Source organism: Oryctolagus cuniculus, chromosome 8 (genome assembly GCF_051225735.1).
Source record: "Oryctolagus cuniculus isolate XC-2025 breed Fujian yellow rabbit chromosome 8, ASM5122573v1, whole genome shotgun sequence".
In the NCBI taxonomy this organism is placed as follows: domain Eukaryota; kingdom Metazoa; phylum Chordata; class Mammalia; order Lagomorpha; family Leporidae; genus Oryctolagus; species Oryctolagus cuniculus.
In genome coordinates, this window is record NC_142874.1 from 86,566,742 (window position 1) to 86,588,527 (window position 21,786).

Genomic DNA, 21,786 nt, shown 5'->3' on the forward strand with positions numbered 1-21,786 from the left:
CTCTTCACAGTCAATGGTACAAAGTAGAGGAAGTGTCCTCTGTCACAGGCAGAGGACAGCTGCCATCATCTTTGCTGCTATGGCTTTCCATGGGCTATGGAACATTGCTCTTCTATGATCTATAAATAGAATTGAAAAATCTTTTTGAAAGTCTTTACATTTCGCTCACTCTTTTTCTATCATCAAAATGAATGTTTTCAAGGAAAGTTTTCTATTCTAGCTTGACTTATTTGGGCATTTGGTGAATCAAAACGTGCAAAATTACATAAAGCCCAGTTTATGTAATCTGCTTTGTCATTTAAGTTTCAGCTTCAATTTCCAGCTCATTTCAGGATTTTGTTTTTAAATCCAAAACAAAAGGTGCTTTTTCCTTGACTCATATAAGTATATCCTGTGAATAGTGATGTCAGCAGCATCGTTTTCACTTGAGATAAGCTCTGCTTTTCCTGCCAGGCAATACACTGTGATGTGAAATGGAAAAGATGGCTACCTGTCGAGGAGTGAGTTAATCAGTAACTTGTGATGAATTTGAAAATGTACATTAGGTATTTTTGAAAGTAACCTGAGTTTTGACAAATGTCAACATCATTCTAACCTATAAAAGATACCATTTAATAATTCTTTTCACAACATAGTTTTGTACTACTTGCTATATAAACATTTGGTTTGGAGTCTATTGAGCTGGTCCTCAAAATGGGCTGTTGAAATTCAGTGTTAGATTGCTACCTCCCCCTCTTAATTTTTCTGATTTTTAATTTTTTAAATCATACTTTTCCTTTTCCATAAAAGGAATTGTTGTTAGAAAATATACCTGCTTTTTTTTGTTGTTGAAGTCAAAATGGAGTGCAAGAAGGAAAGGAAATAGTCTTGTCTATGGAATTTTAAAATGTATGTAGGAGCTGTCTGATAGAAATACAGTACAAGTCACACATCTGTGTTATATCTGTAATTTTAAATTTTCTTGTAGCTGCATCAAAAAAGTAAAAGCCAAAAGGCAAAAATTAATTTTTTGTAATAGCTTTATTTAATACAGTATACCAAAAATGGTTTTTCAACAAGTAACCAATATAAAAGCATATGCTGAGGTATTTTACTTTTTTTTACACTAAGTGTTTGAAATCTAGTATGTTCCTTACCCTTACAGCTCATTTCAACTTAAACCAATCATTTTTCAAGGGCTCAAGCTATTGACTAATGGCTACCATATCAGACAGTGCAGCTCTGTGGAATAGCTTTAATGCTAATCTTTCAGAGAAAATCTCATATAGATAAATTAACAGAATATGATTTGTGCTTCCCTGTAAATGTTTGCTTTCAATTAGTTGTTTTTGACTGCAATCTTACTGATAGAAGCTGAACCCCAAATAAAGTATTTGCTGTAGTTTTACCTCTATATCTAAGGAAGAAGAAACACTCCCCCCAACAAACTTAAATGTTACTTTTTTTTCCGCTCCTTGCAGCATCTGGTGTTAAGCAGGGACTATTTTATGCATCTAATGATTACTGAGATCAGGAAAAGCTCAATGGGACAAAATTGGCACGTAGCATTCCTGTGATTATAAGTGCTTCACACCTGATCTTAAAACAAAAATCAATTCTGGGTTAACTAAAAAAAGCAAAGACTTCTCACAGTTACTTCAAGTCAGGGGGGAGTGGCTCTTCAATTTGAAGTAATGAAGTGCAAGTCTACTGGCTTTGCCCCTGTGGAATTTTGCACAACCCTTTTGTACTCTGAGCGTGTAGACAACTCATGTGCATGCCACGTCTAGGTAGCTGTGAAGCTTCTCTGACCTAGACCTCATGCAGGTCCCAGCTGGCTCCCCAGCCCCAGGAGATCTGGAGGCCATCTCTCGGGACCCGAACATTCTTCTTTTCCTGATAGACATGTGGGTGCCAAGGAGCCATTGTCCACGCTGAAACCGGCTAACAGACTTCTTCCTCCTTCTGACTATACAACCCATGGGCAGTGGAGCAGAAGAACCTTTTTAGCAACCTGTCCCCAGAAAACCTGATGGAGTTTTGCTTCAGGATCATTGACTGATGAACTTCAGAGGAGAACTTCCTGGAATTTGCACACTCCTGCCCCCAGCAGTACCCTCCCTCCCTGGTGCTGGAGCCCCTGTCACTGAGCTACAGAGGAAAAGTGTAACCTGCTGCCACTGCTTCTCAGCCCTCTTTGGGGCAAATAACACAGGCTCTCTCAGTCCTGGCTCCTCACCCACCTTCACTGACTGGCTCCCTTCCCGCTGTCCCCCCACTGATCTAGGCAAGTATTACTTTCACTGACCAAATTCCTATTTATTAGTAACAGTGCATTACTACGTGGTGATTGGCAACGCATTTGTCTCTCTTAGAATAGAGCAGCCATTTTTCATGTAGGGATCATGGACCACTCCTCTGTGTCTTTCCCTGTGCACACCCCAGCTCCCCGTCCCAGTATGTGGTTGTACTCATGTATGAAAACATTTATAGGGGACTGGGGTTGTGGTGTAGCAGGTAAAGCTGCCACCTTCAGTGCCGGCATTCCATATGGGCACTGGTCTGTGTTCCAGCTGTTCCACTTCTGAACCACCTCCCTGCTTATTGCCTGAGAAAAGCAGCGGAAGATGGCCCAAGTGTTCGGGCTCCTGCCACACACTTGGGAAACCTGGTTGAAACTCCTGCCTGCTGGCCTGGCCTAGCCCCAGCCATTGTGGCCATCTGTGGAGTGAACCAGCAGTAGATGGAAGATATCTCTGTCTCTTCTTTCCCTCTCTCCTTCCACTGTTTGAATGCTGCGTACATAGGCACACCCATAGAACCCCAGTAGGCCCTCCTTCAGCAGTCCTCCTCGACTTGCCTTCTTGGAATCTAGTGGCGCTTTCCTTGGCCTACCTCATCCTTTGCTTCTGCCTCTGAATTCGCCACTGTGTTGCCTCACATGTGATATTTTATCACCAATTTAATTAACCTCAATCTGGTTTTTTGTTGTTTTGTCTCGAGTAACTCCAGTTCTTTCTGTTATTTTTCAAAGGATAATTGAAAATAAATGGTGCACTTAAAGGAGTGTGGGTGTGGTAGATGTGTTGAGAAGTCAAACAGTAGGATGTTGAACCTGTACTTTATTAGATATCACGTTCCCCTTTACCCTGACCCTTCCTCAGCGTCTGTCTAAGCGTAACCTCTGCCTTTCTGTTTGCAGACCTCCGTTACTGAGACCAGTGGGCCCCTTTTTGCTCTCAGGATAAATGATTCCCCTTTGTGGCCATTTCTTATGAAAGCTCATAGTGAGAAGTTTGTCTGGTGTGGAACAGATCTGTGAGGAATCCATGTTCTCCCATTTACGGGCCAGTTTTTATGAACTTAGGCAAAAACCTAATCTCTCTGAGCCTGTTTTTTTTTTTTTTTCTTTTTTTTCTTTTTGACAGGCAGAGGAGTTAGACAGAGAGAAAGGTCTTCCTTCCTTCCGTTGGTTCACTCCCTAAATGGCCACTGCAGCCGGCACGCTGCGCCAATCCGAAGCCAGAAGCCAGGCACTTCCTCCTGGTCTTCCATGCGGGTGCAGGGGCCCAAGGACCTGGGCCATCCTCCACTGCCCTCCTGAGCCACAACAGAGAGCTGGAATGGAAGAGGAGCAACCAGGACAGAATCTGGCACCCCAACAGGGACTAGAACCCGGGATGCCGGTGCCACAGGCAGAGGATTAGCCAAGTGAGCCACGGCACCGGCCAAGCCTCAGTTTTGTCATTTGAAAATGGGGAAATAAATTGGATCACAAATGGAAAGCACCTTCCATAGTTCTTAGGTTGTAGTTAATATACAGTGAATATCTTTTCTCTTGTTTTTCTTATCCAGGCATCCAGGTTTTAACTCTTGCTACCTAGGTATGCTTCCTCTCTTTCTAATTATCTTTCTTTGGTTTATTTCCATTCTACCATCCTTATTTCATAAAGCACTTGGGGCATGGTTAGTGACTAATAAATGGCAAGGTAATTATATGATTCTTCATCACACTAAAGGGTCAGAGAGTTAAGTTAAAATAAAGCATAAGTTATGCATAAGCTTGTACTAGAACAATTACACTTAAATATGAAATAATTATTTTAAAACTTTTCAAAAAAAAGGCAAAATAGTTCTGACATGTTGATTGTTGATATTGGGGAGAAAGCCGAAGTTCATTACAACATTTTCTTCAAAATGAATTTTTCTGTCTGTTAGCTCTTTTAAATTACTTAGCTCTAACCCTGTAGTTAATATGGAACTTCTTTTTTTTTTTTTTTGTACACAGTTGCTTTCTCTGATCTCTCTGATATTGGGAGGCAGGAAGGGAAAGATATGCCAACCCAACTTCCTCTTCTCTCTGAACTATAGCTCCTAACAACTGTGATATGTGGTCAAGCATGGACACTCTTGAAGGTATAGACTCTGGGTTGAGAAAAAAGGAAAAGAACAAAATCTCAGAACTCTACAGTATACTCAGAATAATTATAACACCAAATAATGATGTTTTTAATGGTACTGGATTCTCACCTGCGAAGATTAATTGCCAATAACTTCCTGTAAAGGTGAGAAAAAATGAGAAAGTTATGGGAGTTACCCTTGTCTTTGATGTTGTTAGGCCTTGCAGCATCTGAGGTTATCAAAGCTCCTATCTCCTGTAGCCTGTCCTACTCTCACTGGTGATATGAGGTGACAGCAATCACTGGGGTCGGCCTGGTGCAGTCACATGAGCCCTAAATTGGAAAAATGTTTTTGTTGGTCATAGCAGGGGAGTCTGACATTTGAAGATTGAGAACAATTGGAAGTGCCATCGTAGTTGGGTTTAAACTGGAGGATTCTACTTGTCAGGGAAAGTGGGCTCTCCCACCTAACAACCCGCAAGGGAATGGGAACAATGATCAGGAATAGAATCCGACTAACAACAAAAGTGAGCTTTTGAGTACATTTTTCCGCAGAGCCTCCAGATAGCAGCTTAGCCCAGCCAGTACCTTGATTTTAGCCTTGTGATATCCTGAGCAGCCAGCATCCTGTCCCGCAGAAACCGTCACATAATAAATTGTGATATATTAAGCTGCATGCAACAGCTGGAAATGGATGCAAGGATTAATTACTGTTTTTAATGTGAGAGTATTTCTTTTTTAAGTGGAATTGCCTTCTTTTAGTGCTGAAAGAGTTATTCAGACGGCGAGTCAGAAAAAAGTAGGTGTTGAATGTCTCCTCTTTGCCAGGACCTGTGCGAGGCTGGGGATAAGTCCCTAAGTTAAAGCCTCCATCTGGAGAGAGCAAACAGATGCACAAACTAATAGTAACAATACAATGTGGTAAGTGCCTCCAGAGCCATGTCCTAGAGCCTGTAAGTACAGAGCAGATCATGACGAAGTTTACCCAAAGGAGGTGAGAGCGGCTGCTTGGAACCAAATGGTGCAGTCCTGTAATTTTCTCCATCAGGAATGCCATGAAGAAAATCATTCAAAATTGAACAAGAAAACTCTGTATGAGTTAAATTAAAACAATCAAAGGAGTTAAAATTTTTTAAAGTATTATTTAAAGGGATGTTTATATGTTTATGTTTCTGAAACTTTCAAATTTCTCTTGTATGTTTAGGACATTGGCAAGTAAAAGGGAAACAATTGATGGCTTAGTCTGTCATAAAATCATTGCATATTTGTAATCCTTGAATCTTTTTACCTGTGAAGTACATTTCACTGAAATAATACTTTACCTTTTTAGTTTGGATTATCCACAATCAACAAGTAATTCCACATAGTCCTGTAGGGCATCAGTTCTCAAATTGTAGTCTAGACTCCTGGAACTCTGAAATAAAAGATCCAAAAAGTCAAAACTATTCTCATGATGATACCAGTGCACTGTATGTCTTGTGCACTGGTTGACATCCACACTGGTGGCTCAGAAACAATGGTGGTTAAAACTTTTAAGTCTTGGGGGCCGGCGCTGTGGCACAGTGGGTTAATGCCCTGGCCTGAAGTGCAGGCATCCCAAATAGGCACCAGTTCGAGACCCAGCTGCTCCACTTCCTGTCCAGCTCTCTGCTATGGCCCGGGATAGCAGTAGAAGATGGCCCAAGTACTTGGGCCCCTGCACCTACGTGGGAGACCAGGAAGAAGCTCCTGGCTCCTGGCTTCAGATCGGTGCAGCTCCGGCCGTTGCGGCCATCTGCAGAGTGAACCATCAGATGGAAGACTCTCTCTGCCTCTCCTCTCTCTCTGTAACTCTGACTTTCAAATAAATAAATAAATCCTTAAAAAAAAACTTTTAAGTCTTAGCACCAAATTAGATTACTAGTCATTGAATGCTTCACCACAGCGCCCTTCTAGGGAGAAGAAAATGCCAGGATCGCTTGAGAATATCCTTGATAAAACAGTAAAATTTATGAACTTTATTCAGCTTTGACCCTTGGTTATATAGCTGACTGCTGGGGTTTAGATATGAGTTTGGATGTTGAATGTTCCCCAAAGGCTCATGTGTTAAAGGCTTGGTCCACAAAGTCTTTTGTTAGTAGGACTGAGAGGGTGGAAACTTAATCCAATTATGGTATTTGAGTGTTGGACCTTTGGGAGGTAATTGGATTGAACTGGGGTGTTAGCTACATAGAACCCCTGATTAAATCCTGTGGCTCTGTAAGAGACCACATAGACAGGCAGTCCTGCTCTTAGTCTCGTGTCATGTGATCCTCTGTGCTACCTGGGGACTGCCAACAAATCACCATCAGCAGAGGCTCAGCCCATGTGGCTAGCCAGTCATGGACTCTGTGCCTTCAGGACCTCTTTCTCCGTAAGTAGCTTGTCTCAGGCATTTCATTGTAGCAATGACAAGCTGAGTAACAAGCTGACAGCCTGTGATTCTTCAGCTTTCATACTTGGTACATATTTTCTCACAAATGTACCAAATGAATGTATCACTTTAATAAAAGTAGCAGCATTTGTTGCTAGGGGTGAAATTTCAGCTGTCATGCAAATACTAGAATTTTAAGAAACTTGTACCTACTAGTGTGGGCTTCCCAGTTTCCCAAATCCTTAAGATTTCCTGATGAGATCAGCAATGATATGAATGAACAGGATTTTTGTATTGTATAGTAAGATATGTCAACTCAGTAACCAGTATTTTTAAAATACCTAGTACATGTTAAAAATCATACAGATTCAGAGTGCAACACAGGCCAGGAATGTTAACGTTAAGATAGGAAAAGTGTATGGTTTCCAGTTGTACGTTGCAGCTGTCCATAGCCTTTAAGAAAATTTCTGTCACTTGTTCAGTTTTGGTGTAGTATCAGTGGAGATGTATAATTATTGGAAAATACTATTAAAATAATCCTCCTTTTTCTAACAGCATATTTGTGTGGGTCACCTTTTCTTCATATGCTTCAACTAAAGTGTATCACAATGGAGATTTGAAGACAAAAGCGATATGAAAATCCTTTTGTTGGCCAGCACCACGGTTCACTTGGCTAATCCTCCGCCTGTGGCGCCAGAACCACGGGTTCCAGTTCTGGTCAGGGCGCTGGATTCTGTCCCGGTTGCTCCTCTTCCATTCCAGTTCTCTGCTGTGGCCCGGGAGTGCAGTGGAGGATGGCCCAGGTCCTTGGGCCCTGCACACCCATGGAGGACCAGGAGGAAGTGCCTGGCTCCTGGCTTTGGATTGGCACAGCTCGCCAGCCATAGTAGCCATTTGGGGGTGAACCAGTGGAAAAGGAAGACCTTTCTCTCTGTCTCTCTCTTCACTGTCTAACTCTGCCTGTCAAAAAAATAAAATAAAATAAAAAAATCCTATTTTCTTTTAAAGTAGACACCACAAAGATTTGCAAAAAAAAAAAAAAAAAAAAAGAGTACTGTTCTTAAGGTTTCTTTTGTTTAGCAAATAGTTATTTTTCTTTTTTTCTTTTTTTTTTTTTTTAAGGATTTATTTATTTGAAAGTCAAGGTTATACAGAGAAGGAGAGGTGGAAGAAAAGAGGTCTTCCAGCCGCTGGTTCACTCCCCAGGTGGCCGCAACAGCTGGAGCTGTGCCAATGCGAAGCCAGGAGCCAGGAGCTTCTTCCTGGTCTCCCACGTGGGTGCGAGGGCCCAAGGACTCGGGCCATCTTCTGCTGCTTTCCCAGGCCATAGCAGAGAGCTGGATTGGAAGTGGAGCAGCCGAGACTGGAACCAGCACCCATGTGGGATGCCAGCACTGCAGGTGGCAGATTTATTCACTACACCACAGTGCTGGCCCTTATTTTTCATAAGATATATTTTATGTTAGCATGTAGTAGCTCTGTCATTTTAAAACAAATGAGTATCTTTAAATTTCTCACTTTGATTTCTAAATGATAAATACTTACGATGAATGTGCATAGACAGATGCTGCTTAGGATCCTTGCTGAGAACGAAGATGTTTAAGAACTGCTTTGTAAGAGCTGTCATGGAAATGAGTGAACATAGATTGTTCTGCCTGTTAAATTATAATCTAATTGAGATATTTATTAAAAAAAAGTAGCAATTAAAAAATAATAATCTAATTGAGGACATAAAGCAGGATTGTAGGAGAACTTTGTGTACGTGGATGCCATGGAGAAATCTGAGCCAGAATGCTATGCATCGTTTAAGGTTTCAGGCGTGGATGCCATTTATGTGAAGGATGGGAGGGCTTCCAGCAGGCAGTGATGAGGGGGAAGATCCTTGTGGCTGATGCACACCAGCAAAGAGTATCTTGGCAGAGTAGGGAAGGGAGCATTAGGCTAGTTCTAAATTCTGAAACTTACTGTCTTTAGAAGATGAACGATTTGAGCTTTTGAAGCAAAGTAATTCATCCATGGCTCTCCTTTCCCTTTCCTCTTTCCTTCTTTGATTCCACAAGTATTTATTGAGCGCTATTATGTGCCAGGTGCTGAGTTAGATGTTTGTTTGTTTTTGCATTGCTCATTAATTTGCATCTTAATCCTGTTAGCTATTTTTTCACCCATTTTACCTAGGGGGAAACTGAGATTCTGAAAAAATGAGTGAATTATCTAAGCACAGTTCTTAAGTGGCATTTGAATGTTTGGAATTTTAACTCTGCCTCCAGTGCCCATATACTTGAATATTAAACTAGATTGTTACAGGCATCTTCCACTGGGCAACTGAGAATGCCAAGACTACTTTTGCTCTGAGACATAAGCCTTGGACTTTGGAGTCATCCAAGCTTGGATTCAAATCTTTTCTCTGCTACTTAACATCCTGTATAATTTTATGTAAATTACTTGAACTCTCCGAACCTCGGTTCTTCTCTTTATAAAACAGAAATAATAACACCTAATTTAGGGGTGGCTTCAAGACTAAATGATGCAGTGTGTGGAAATTGTCACCTTGAGGCCTTGAAGAACAGTGAGTGCTTCATGCTTCGTGTATAGCATCTCTTCTAGCAGTTCATTTGGAGCCTGCTGGTGAGGTTGGTCTTCTCCAAGTGGTCAGTTGTTCCTGTCCAAGTGCTTTATTACAGCTGAACCTGTGGCAGACCACACTTACATGGCAGCAGGGCAGTTTGGAACAGAGGTAGAGAGAGGAGCAGAGTACCAGGCAGTGCGGGGGCAGAAAGGGCAGGGACTTGGTTACCAAACCAATCTAGCGCAACCCCTCTCTCAGCTAATTATTACTTAGTTCTGTGTTCAAAGGACTCAGCCTCTTCTAAGTATAAGGGAGATAATACATATATGGATGAGTGCCAGAGTATATAAAAGTACTACCGTAATGACTAGCACCAACTTGGTGTCCGGTCCATAATAATTCCTCTTCCTATGACATGCTTCTTCCCTTCTTGGGAAAACGTTCTAACTGTCCTTTGACGGTTAAGGTCTATAGCCCACCACTTTGCCTGCAGAGATGAGGTCATGGAAGATTTGAATCTTCAGAGCCTGAATCACAGCTAGTACTGGTCTTAGATTTGAAAGCTACTGTGGACTTGAACCAGGAGTTTAGCTTTGGTGGAACTCAGGAAAAACATTTCTAATACTGAATGTTATTTTTGAGGTCTAACACATGCAAGAATCAGTGTGTCTTTCTGCAGTGAGTTAAATCTCTCCGTGTAGGTGCGAAGGCATGAGAAACTCAGGTTCTCAGAAGCGGAAAGTACCAAAGTACTTCTGAGAAGAATAAAAAGCAAAATGCCACCATAACAATTGAAGCCAGATGAAGTCTCTCATCTCAGTCAATTTGGCGAAGTGTTAAAATTCCCCTGGATTCAGTACTTACCAGGAGGCCTATTGTTAACATGCACAGCCCAACCCTGCGCTCTGGTTTAGTTAACATTTGGAGGGGTGTGAAATGAGGGCTAGCTACCAGGCCAGCATGTTTCTCTCCCAAGCTGTTCCACTGACCAGCAGGCCTGAGGCCCTAGGCAGTAGGGAGCTGTAGCACTTCTCAGTCCTTCCCAGAACCACATCCTCAGAGGCTGTCCACTTGCATGACACCTGGAACTCCTGCCAGTGGTGAAGACTGGGTCATTTCTGGGAATGCTGCTTAGGGGGCGGCTCTCAGGATCCCTAAGTGGCACCCACTTTGTGCCCACAGGAGGTGTGGGTTTTATTGGCTGTAATGCCAAAGAGGTCCTTACCTGCAGGGACCAGCCTGAGTGGCAGCCAAGCAAGCTCCTTGGAGCATTTTCCAGTTCTGGAGAGAAAGGCAGCAGTTGAGTCACTGCAGCCCTAACTGCTTCCACTGAGGTGCCTCTTTGTCTGATGTCATTCCTGTGCCTGGGACGGAGACCACACAGTCATTTCACAGATGTCGCATACTGTCGGGTGTGGCCCAGCTGGTCAACTCAGCGTCCAAAATTTTATGAAGTTGGTGCTTCAGGGAGGCCACGTGGTGCACTGGTAATGCACTTGGAGTCTAGAGCCAGACCTTTGCATTTGGATCCTGGCCTTTTACCACTTACTAGCTCTATGCCCTTGGGAAAGTAACTTAGCTTCTCCATGCCTGTTTCCTCATCTGTAAAAGGGGGTAATAATAGTATCTGCCTGGGAGGTTGTTGTGAGGATATGGTGCTTAGCATACACTAAGCACTTGGTAAGTGTTAGTTGCTATAATTATTATGTGTGAGATGGGTAGGATGGCCTGATGATGACTTTTTTTCAAGTTTGGGAGAGGATTTCAGGCTTCCTACTCAGAATCCCTGAGGGACTGCTGAGCGCTGTCTCCAGGACCCACCCTTGACTTTTTCTACCCTTCTCCCAGTACCTGCTCTTTCCATCTTTACGACGTTTCCGTGGCCCCCCCACCAGTCACCCCCATGATTAAAGAGGGTGCCGTTAGAACCAGAAAACCACAGTTTGAGGTCTTGCTCAGCCACACACCGCCAGTTGAGCTTAGGTGTTTTACTAAGCTTCTTTGAGCAGAAGTAGAGAATTTGGGGTGACCTAAGGCTACAAGGTCTTTCATAAAGGGGCTATGATAAGAAAATAAAGGGCACACATTGGAAATACCTGGTGCTTCTCCATCGGAAGTTTAAGATTTACTTGCCTGAATAAGATGTAAGACTTAAGACCTAAGACCTAACTGTACCTATGAAGGAAAAAGATTCCAAATAATCTTTATTCTTTCTCCCTGGTCCTTCCCTTGGAGTGAACTGGGAAAAGCACCTGAGTGGGCATCAGGAGACTTGGGTGCTCTTTTTAAAAAAAAAAAAAAAATTATTTGAAAGGCAGAACAAGAAACAGACAAAAGGAGAGAGAAAGAGAACTTCCATTCATTGGTTCACTCCCCCAAATGATTACAGTAGCCCGAGCTGGGCCAGGCCAAAGCCAGGAGTATGGAACCCGGCTGGCACCCAGTTCATTTTTTTCTTAGTACTTGATGCTGTCTTTTCAGATTATTCTTTGTCTCCAGTCCCCACCCCTGTGGACAGCAGCCTGTCCACACTTCCAAGCCCCTGGTAAGTAAGCTGTATGTAAAATAGGGGCCTTGTCAGGGTTAATCAATGGAGTTCCTGGAACATTTTAGGTACTTAATAAATGTAGACATCCCTATACACATGAATGTATCAACTGTGCATGATATTGTAGTTACATAAATTTGTCTGCAAAGACTTTTAAGTAGTAGGTTGATTATTTTTTCCCTCACCTATTCCCCACTTTGTTACTTGGGGATCAGAAGAATAGAATTAAGAATGGTATACTCCCTATCCATAAGCAATCAAGGTAGCAGTGCCAGAACGCTCCCCTTGTGTTTGCATATAATAAGTAGCAAAAGACAGTGGCTCCAGACATTGAGGAAGCCACGGATTTAAGGACTGATGACTCTTGACCATAATGGCCATGTGCCAAGAATCTGCACTGTAAGTTGGAATCTACTTTGTTTTGTTTCTAAACATGGTGGAGATGGTTGACAGGAGGCAGAATACAACCTTTAGAATTCTGCTCACACATATCATTGAGATTTCATATTACTTTTATTATTTGGCCACAAAAATGGACATAATCCTTGTTGGCTTTAACACACCTACTAGTACTGCTTTCGCTATCCATCTTGCAAAATATAAGACAAGGCCAGAGCTTAAATTAAAATCCTCAGCTCCTTATCTCCTTTCCACAGGAAAGCAAATCTATGTTGAAAACCGTAAAATTAAGAGGAGAGCAAGGATAGCATAATTTAGCAAAAATTCATGGCACTAGATTCTGAGCTATATGACTGGAGGGATAGGTCAGACATTAAGAAGATGCTGCCTGCTAATGCAAGTTCCTTAAGGTAGAGCTCTGGAAACAAGAAAGGCATGCAAAAAGAGAGGGGAATAAACCACATCTATTTCTTTATATATTTTGCAGGAGACTTCCACAATGCTTAACTCTTTACATAACTACCCCAAGAAAATATCTTTTTAGATTATTTGGTCGTTATGCTTCTTTCAAGACTTTCAAAATGAAACTCAAAACAGTTATTTTAAATTACAGTGGAAATATCTTCATTTTATCACTTGAGTGTTGAGATTCTTGTTTCTGTTGTACAAAGGATTTATGATAATATCCTTCCACTAGCACCTCTTCCTCTAGCATACTAAATTGTGTTTAAGAAGCTCATTCTGTGTACCTGGCAAACTGTATCATTAGCACTTGAAAAGCATTAAAAAGATTTTTAAAAACCCTTTGCACATTTATATGCATAGATGTTTATGTTGGGTTGTATGGAGAAAAATCTTGTGGCTTTAATAATGGCGCTGTACTTAATAAATGCCAAAAGCACTATGAGCTGTGTAAGTTTTCCCATTAGAGAGGAGCTGACAGTTCTAAAGTGGGAAAATTAAATCATTGTTCAAAAAAGTGGGATTCTCCCCACTTTGCTGTTTTTTCCCCCTTCATAAGTTTCTTTTGGATGAAAGTTGCAACAAAGATAGGTATAAAGAGAAGTGAGTGTTAGTGGGATAATTGCTCCTCATTTAGGGCGATCCTTCTCCTTCTCACCTAATTAGTAAAGAATGCCAAATTCTGATTCAGTGTATGTTACAGGTGCGGCCACCATGCAGCAGCAGTTGTAGGGGCCTGTGTTTCAGGAACTGTCTCAGTTTTTTTTTTTTTTAATTTGCTTCTAGAGAAATGATTTCACATGTGTTATAGTCTGTAGTTAGTAAAATTTCACTAATTCAAGCGAAGTATGAAGGCATGTCTGAACTAGTGAACTCATTATATCCTCTTCCTCTTCAATCCATGTTACTCATGGCTATAGCATTTCTAAACAGAGATCTTCCTGAGAATGCTTTAATTAGTAGATGACTTTGAAATCAAACATCTTTTACATGTATATAATTGTATTGAGGTTTCTTTTTTCTTTTGAGAGGGGTTGTGGTAGTTTTAAGAAAATTCTCTTTGAAATTGACAGATAAAATTGTATGTGTTTGTGTCCAACATGTTTTGAAGTGTGTCAGTGTTGTGAGTTGATTAAATCTAGCTAATTAACATATGTACCACCTCACACAGAGTTTTCATTTTTGTTTTGAGAACATTGAACATTTACTTTTACCATTTCTCAAGAACACAATATCATTAGCTAGAGGTTTTTTGAAATAGCCCCCATCCCCTTAGCTTAAACCTGCTTGATTCTTGTTTGTATTGTTAATTTACTTAGTAAGCACTTTCTTGAGAGAAAACAAATAACCAACTTAAACGTTGTCTGCAGTCAAAATGATCATAGATTTCAACTTGATTGACATACAAATAGATAACCTGAACCTTTAAAAAATACTATTGTTATATGCAAGGATGGGGAACCTTTTTTCTGCCAAAAGCCATTTGGACATCTATAACATCATTTGTGCGCCATATAAAATTATCTGCTTAAAAATTAGATTCATAGGTCTGGCACTGTGGCGCAGCAGGTTAAGCCACTGTCTGCAGTACCGACATCCCATTTGTGCGCTGGTTCATGTCCTGGCTGTTCTACTTTCCATCCAGCTCCCCAGTAACGTCCCTGGGAAAGCAGCAGAAGACGGTCCAAGTCCTGGCTTTGGTCTGGTGCAGCCATTTGGGGGAGTGAACCAGCCAATGGAAGATTGATTCTCTCTCTCTTCCTTACTGTAACTCTCAAATAAATAAAATAAATAAATCTTTAAAAAAAATTGAGTGCTGCCTGCAGTTGCCTTGGCAGGGCCAGACCAAATGATTTCTCAGGTCTTCTGTAACCTGCAGGCATTCCCCACCCTTGCTATATAGTTTTGGATTTTCAAATTAAATAATAAAATTCATTTCAAGTATGTTAAAACACAATGATAATTTAAAATGTCTCTACAAGCTATATTTTATGTTATAGAGTTCAAGATTGAAAATTCTCTGTGGTCAATACTTACAGAAACTAGAGGATCATGAGATGAACTGAACAGGGGCTAAAGCATGATGGATAGTTACGTTTGACTGGCAAAGCTATCTGAAATGTGAACAGATGGTGTAGCGTGGTGCATAAGGATGTGCAGCTACAGAGTTAATGAATTCTAGAAGGGAAAATAAGACCGCAGTTTATGTTCATTGGGTTGTTTAAAAATTTGCTCTTCAAATTGGCAGTATTTATTCATTGGACAGTTTTGTATTGAGTGATTTTTTTTTTTGTTCCAGATATATGTAATGCATACAGAGCTTACAAAACATCCATAGTGTTTGCTCCAGTAAATCTTTATGGAACTTAACCTGAGGATGTAAATATGTATTTACAGAGATTCATCTCAGATGGAATAATAGTTATCAACCTGAGTCACTAGAGAGGCGTCGGTGAAATGACTGATAGTCTCTGGGTGGGCTAGGCATGGTCTTGAGCACTTAGCACAGAGCAGGTCCGGAGACCTCAGTGAGATGATTTCAGTTGTCAGGGTCTGAAGATGATGCTTTCTGCTAATTACTGATTGTGGCTGTTCTGTGACTTTTACTTTGGGAAGCAAGACCAGAGCTGGGCACCCACTTTAACTGCTGACCTTGTGGTTCCCTTGCAGTCAAACAAAGTGCCCGTGGTGCAGCCCTCCCATGCAGTCCATCCTCTCACCCCCCTCATCACCTACAGCGACGAGCACTTTTCTCCAGGAACACACCCGTCACACATCCCATCAGATGTCAACTCCAAACAAGGTAAGAGCCCTGCCTTCCCAGGCCTCTCTTGCTCAGTAAGGAGTGAGTCTCGTCTGTCCAAGGGACCCTCCTCGTGCCTTGGCCTCACATCACTGGGTAGAGTAATGCATCTGATAATGGTTCTTTGGAAACCACAGGAATTTACTGCTGTTTTATTTTTCAGGATTAACCAACACAAAAACAGGCCACAGTAGGATCATTTTCCAAATGAAATTTCTGAAAAAAAAAATCTGTGATGTACAATATAAACCAGTATGTTGTACAAATATTCTAAAAATTTGATCCTTTGCTGTGTTGATTTCAGCATGCACAGTAATTCCCCGTTATCTGAGGAGGGTACCCTCTAAGATGCCTGGTGGATGCCTGAAACAGGATGGGACCAAACCACAAATTTAGTGCCCTTGCTATTTTAAGTCAGCACTTACCATGTACTGTGACCATAACTTGTAGTTAGAGGTGCAACACTGACATTAGCATGAATTTCAGTTTCCTTCTTCACAACGTCATGGGTAGAAGAAACCTTACTAAAATCTCCTGGTAAGAGATCTTAGCAATGTCAGAATGTGATTTTTTTTTTCTTACTAAGCCAAGAACTTCTGCCTTTTCACTTAAAGAATGGATTTTGTTGCTTCTCGTAGACCTCCCTGAATGGCCATTACTTTTGTGCTTCAAGGCCATTATTAAATAAAATAGCAGTGACATGAGTGGAAGCACCGCAGCGTCCCAGTGATCAGTCTGTCACTGCAGTGACTGCCACGGGAGAGGGCAGGTGGCGTATCCAGCACGGATATGCTGGATGAAGGGATGACTCAGGTCGTGGTGTGATACGTGGGACAGCTGCATACTGCCTCAGCTGCGCAGAATGGCGCGCAGTTTAAAACTTGTGATTCTTTAAAAAATGTGTTTATTTTTTATCCAAAGGCAGAGTTACAGAGAAGGAGGGAGAGACACACAGAACTTAGGAATTCTTTATTTCTGGAATTTACCATTTCACATTTTCAGACCATGGCTGATTGTGGGTAACTGAAGAAGACGTACGTGTGTGTGTGTGTGTGTGTGTGTGAGTGTATTTCAGTTAGAAAAGGGGCAGAGTAGAATACTTTCACTTAAAACATTATCCTTTTAAGCCTCTTGTGATTTTTTTTTTGACTATTTTATTTATTATTTGAGAGTTAGAGTTATAGACAGAGGGAGAGACAAAGAGAAAGGTCTCCCTTCACTCCCCAAATGGCCACAATGGCCGGGATCTATGCTGATCAGGAGCCAGGAGCTTCTTCCTGGTCTCCCAGAGAGTCCCACTGCGCCACGGTGCTGGCCCTGTGATTTCTTTTGATTTCCAGTTATATTCCTATTGTATTTTATCCTTCTTTGTTAATTCCCAGAACCAGCTTAGATATTATAAATGGTAAAGGACAAAACTATCTGTATTTAAAATCAAAGCAACAGGAATCCTATGTTGGTCCTCTACCTAAATACCAAGTTCTACTTCGACTTCATGTACAGAAAATATACAGTATCAGAGGTCTGAACAATTAAATGTCCAGTTTTTGACTAATGTGTATGAGTTGGAGATAAGACCGTCTCATTCTCCGAGCCAACATCTGGTCCCATCTGCTTAGGGAAAATTTCAAGGCTGGATTTGCTCTCGGAGCGGCTTGTTGCTCTTTCTGTTTACATGTACACTTGAACTTCAGTAATGTTTCTGAAAGTTCAGAATAACAGACCTTACAGAATTACATTAAGGCAAAATATGACAGGGTAAATTTTGCCGCTGCCTGCATTTCACCCTCTTATCCTGCCTTATCTTTGACCTTTAATGGACAATAAATTTTAAAAAAATATTTATTTGAAAGGCATAGTGACAGAGAATCAGGGATGGAGGAGGGGGGAGAGAGAGAGAGAATTACCTACTGGTTCACTCCCCCAAATGCCTACAGTAGCAAGGACTGGGCCAAGCTGAAGCCAGGAGCCTAGAACTCAACCCAAGTCTCCCAGGTTGGTGGCAGGGGTCCACATACTTGGGTTACCAGGAAGCTGGAGCAGAAGCAGAGTAGCTGAGACTTGAACTGGCACTAAGATATGGAATGTGGCCATCCCAAGTGCAACTGAGCCCTCTGCCTCAACACCTGCCTCTGGACTAAAAAAAAAAAAAAAATTTGAGTGCCTAAAAAAGAGAGGGATTGAGAGGCTAGGTGTTCTTTCCTTTGCTGTTAAAACTTCCAGGTGAAATATTTAATGTCTTCAGTTCCTTCTGTTGTTAAAATAGAACTTTTCCTTGAAGATTTAATTACCAGCTGTTAGACTTGCACTTGAGAAGAGCCCAGATACCTTTAGTTAGGAAAAGTAAGAATCACTATGCAGACAGTTCCAGCTTTGTTCCTGTCCCCAGTCTTTCCTCCACTTTGCTTCCCTTTTATCAAGAAACACCAAAGAATAAAAAACAACAAAAAGGTCTGGATATATATACATCCATACACAAACACACACACACACGTGGGATATATATATTTATATATATATTTCTCTTTCTTACTCTCTGCCTCTCAAAAAAACCTTTTTTTTTTAAAGAAGGCTGAGTTCGAGAGGGAAGGTGAACAATATGGTCTTGGTACTGGCAAGTTTGAGGTGTCTAAGATATCTGAAGGGGGGAGCACGAGCTGTGTGAATCACAACCTCGGACCACCAGCTAAGCTGGACATAAGCCTCTGAGAACCACAGAGAGGTGGATGACAATTGAACAGACTTAGACAATCCTCAATTAGCAAAAAGAATGCAGTACTGTTTTAGTTTTCAACTATCTATTTAACAATTGTGATTACTATGCCCAACATCTGTCAGATGAACTTTGAAACAATAACTTATTTAAAAGAATAGCACAGAATGATTCAGTAGTTTTTCTCTCAAGAATTCTGGAACAACCCAGTGTGTGTGTGTGTGTGTGTATGTTTTTTTTTGTTTTTTTTTTTTTTTAAGATTTATTTATTTGAAAAAGTTATACACACAGACAGGGGGATGCTTCTATCCACTGGATTACTCCCCTGTTGGCCGCAACGCCCAGAACTGAGCCTATCTGAAACCAGGAGCTTCTTCTTAGTCTTGCACATGGGTGCAGGGGCCCAAGAATTTGGGCCATCTTCTGCTACTTTCCCAGGCCATAGCAGAGAGCTGGATTGGAAGTGGAGCAGCCGAGACTCAAACAAGCACCCATGTGGGATACCTGCACTGCAGGCAGCGGCTTTACCTGCTATACCACAGTGCCGGCCCCAACAACCCGGTTTTAAAAAGAGAAGTTAGGACTGGCGCCGCCGCTCACTAGGCTAATCCTCCGCCTGCGGCACCGGCACCCCGGGTTCTAGTCCTGGTCGGGGCACCAGATTCTGTCCTGGTTGCTCCTCTTCCGGTCCATCTCTCTGCTGTGGCCCGGGAGTGCAGTGGAGGATGGCCCAAGTCCTTGGGCCCTGCACCCGCATGGGAGACCAGGAGGAAGCACCTGGCTCCTGGCTTCAGGATCAGCGCATTGTGCCAGCCGCTTGGGGGATGAACCAAGGGAAAAGGAAGACCTTTCTCTCTGTCTGTCCCTCTCACTGTCCACTCTACCTGTCCAAAAAAAAAAAAAGAACTAGCAGTCAGTTACATTATATGTTTACTTTTTGTTTCCATATTTTACTGCTACACCTGTCTTATTTTTGCCTACTTACAATTTGTGTCATTGCTTCTCAGACTTTCCCTCTTTAATTTTCTTTATTTAAGAGGCCAAGACACAGAAACAGATAGAGAGCTCCCATCTGCTGGTTCAGTCTGCAGATGCCTGCCAATAGTCGGGCATGGGCCAGGGCCAAAGCTGGGAGCCAGAAGCTCAATCCAGGACAGGACAGGAACCCAGTTTCTGGAGCCATCACTGATGCCTCCCAGAGTCTGCATTGGCAGGCAGTGGGAATTAGGAGCCAGGGCTGAGAATCGACCCAGGCACTCTGATAGGGGACACAGGAGTCTTAGCCGATAGCCTAAATACTCACTGCATGAAACTTTTTTGTCTTTTTAATGAACTCCGCAGTACTACAGACAAGAGACTAGTGGACACGACCAGAAGTTGAGCGCTTGCAGCTTCTTGAGTCTTTATTGTGTCCTAACAGTTGATGTGATTATTGTATTCCATTCCACACACTATTTGTGCTTGTTTTAATGTAAAGTTTCTGGACTTAATTTCATGTTTGTCCTGAGATTTCATTTACCTCTACCTGTTGGGGAATATGTAAACTCTGATTTGAAAAGCACTCATTTACATGATACTGAGTTTATATAATTCCCTTTGGTTAATTTCATTGCCAAAAAAGTAAGCCTACTAGGTCTCTCGTTTTTACTTTTTCTCTCTGCCTGCCTGCCTGTGTTTGGGGTATTATATTGTAGCTCAAATGATAGAACAAATGAACCAGTGAATTAAAACTTGTAAGGCCAGAGTTGCTGTTTTCAAGATTCCTAGTAAGCTAATTAGCTTTATCCAGAAACAAAACCCAAGGAGTAGCAGGTCCATACTCTAACCCTAGATAGAACGATTCAGTGAATTGAAACAGTTTGTCAGCAGTACTCATTCTCAGTTGTGGAAAAATAACTTCCTAGTACTTCAATTTTAATTTCCTATTAGGGTGCTCATCATTGTCACCTCTATGTGTATCCAAAAAGTTGCAAAGGGTTTTAGGTACCTGTTTGTTTATCACTATTATACGTTTTATCAATACACATGATAACAAATAATTACATAGCACTTGGATTTGTACCAGGTACTTCCCCAGCATTATATATATTGATTTATTCTTCCCAATAACATTTATTATGTTATTTTTCTGATTTTTTCAAAATAATAACAAATAACTTCCTTAAAGACATATAGCTGGAGGCCACATTGTGGTCTAGCAAGTAAAGCCAATGCCAACATCGGCATCCCTTGTAGGTGCTAGTTCGAATACCGGCTGCTCTGCTTCCGACCCAGGCCCTTGCTAATGACCTGAGAAAAGCAGCAGAACATGGCCCAAGTGCTTGGGCCTCTACCACCCATGTGGGAGACCTGAACAAAGCTCCTGGCTTCAGCCTCTTGGCCACCGTAGCTATTGTGGCCATCTGGGGAGTGAACCAGCAGATGGAAGGTTGGTCTCTCTGTGTCTCTCTAAGACTTTCAAATAAATAAATCTTTAAAAAAAAAAAAAAAAAAAAACAGACATAGCTGGGGCCTAATGTTGTAGTGCTGTGTTAGCTATCGATTGCAACACCAGCACCCCATATCAGGGAGCCAGTTTGAGTCCTGGCTGTTCCACTTCTGATCCAGAAGGCCAGAGGACAAAGCCAAGGTGTAGCTTGAGTTCTGGCTTCTGGTTTCTGGCTTCTGCCCAGTCACTATGTTTTAAATAAATATATTTTTTTAAAAAAAGATGTAGTTAGTACATAACCTGGCATAACCTTACAGTCTGAATTCACAATTATTTCATCTAATAAGACCTTCAGAAAGTTCATGTAAAATGTATGATTATGAAAAAGGTATGCATGGATTTCAGATTTTTACTCCAAAATAAACTTACCTTTCCATACCATTTTCCACCACTTTTTGTAAATACTTCATGTATTTACAGAAGTTAATTACAAGGTTAAAAATCTTTAAGGCTACGTTGAGTATATCCTCTAGCATACAGGACATTTTTAGTAAATACTAGATTAATGAATGGTGTGAAATGTGCTTCAGTTTGCATGGCAGCTGGCAGAGAGGAACGTACTTCTAGGAATCTGGAAACAGAGTCTTAAATGTACATTGAGCTGTTTAGAAACTCCAGATCCGTTATCCATTCATACAGTGACCCAAGCCACATCACAGACATGCTTAGTAATACTGACCTGGTATAGGAAATGGGTCCATTTATTTCACTGGTTCGTTTGTTGCAATTATTTGTAAATATTCACTGAGGGCCTTTTCTAAAGACAGCCTTGTTTTGATACACAGATTGGCAAGGTATAAACTAGAAGTTGTAAATTTAGAGGAGAAAGAGATTTCTCAGAGTGACAAAAGTTAGAAGAAAATTGCCTAGGAGAGGGGCATTTGAAATAGGAGTAGAATTTCTTGAGAGCACATGTTGTGGCATAGCAGGTAAAGCTGCTGCCTGTGATGCCAGCATCCCTAATGAGTACCGGGTTGTGTCCTGGCTGCTCCATTTCCAATCCAGCTCCCTGCTAATGGCCTGGGAAAAGCAACAG

The 21,786-nt window shown here is 41.5% G+C and overlaps 1 protein-coding gene across 12 annotated transcripts in view; it reads left to right on the forward strand.

Moving 5' to 3' along the window:
- LEF1 (lymphoid enhancer binding factor 1) overlaps positions 1-21,786 on the forward strand; it is a 141,884-nt gene that overhangs the window by 79,421 nt on the left and 40,677 nt on the right. For all 12 annotated transcript variants that reach the window (XM_002717171.6, XM_008267504.5, XM_051820129.3 and 9 more), the window contains exon 4: positions 15,417-15,549. In XM_002717171.6, coding sequence (XP_002717217.1) covers positions 15,417-15,549 — 133 coding nt within the window. The remainder of the gene's footprint in view (positions 1-15,416; positions 15,550-21,786) is intronic.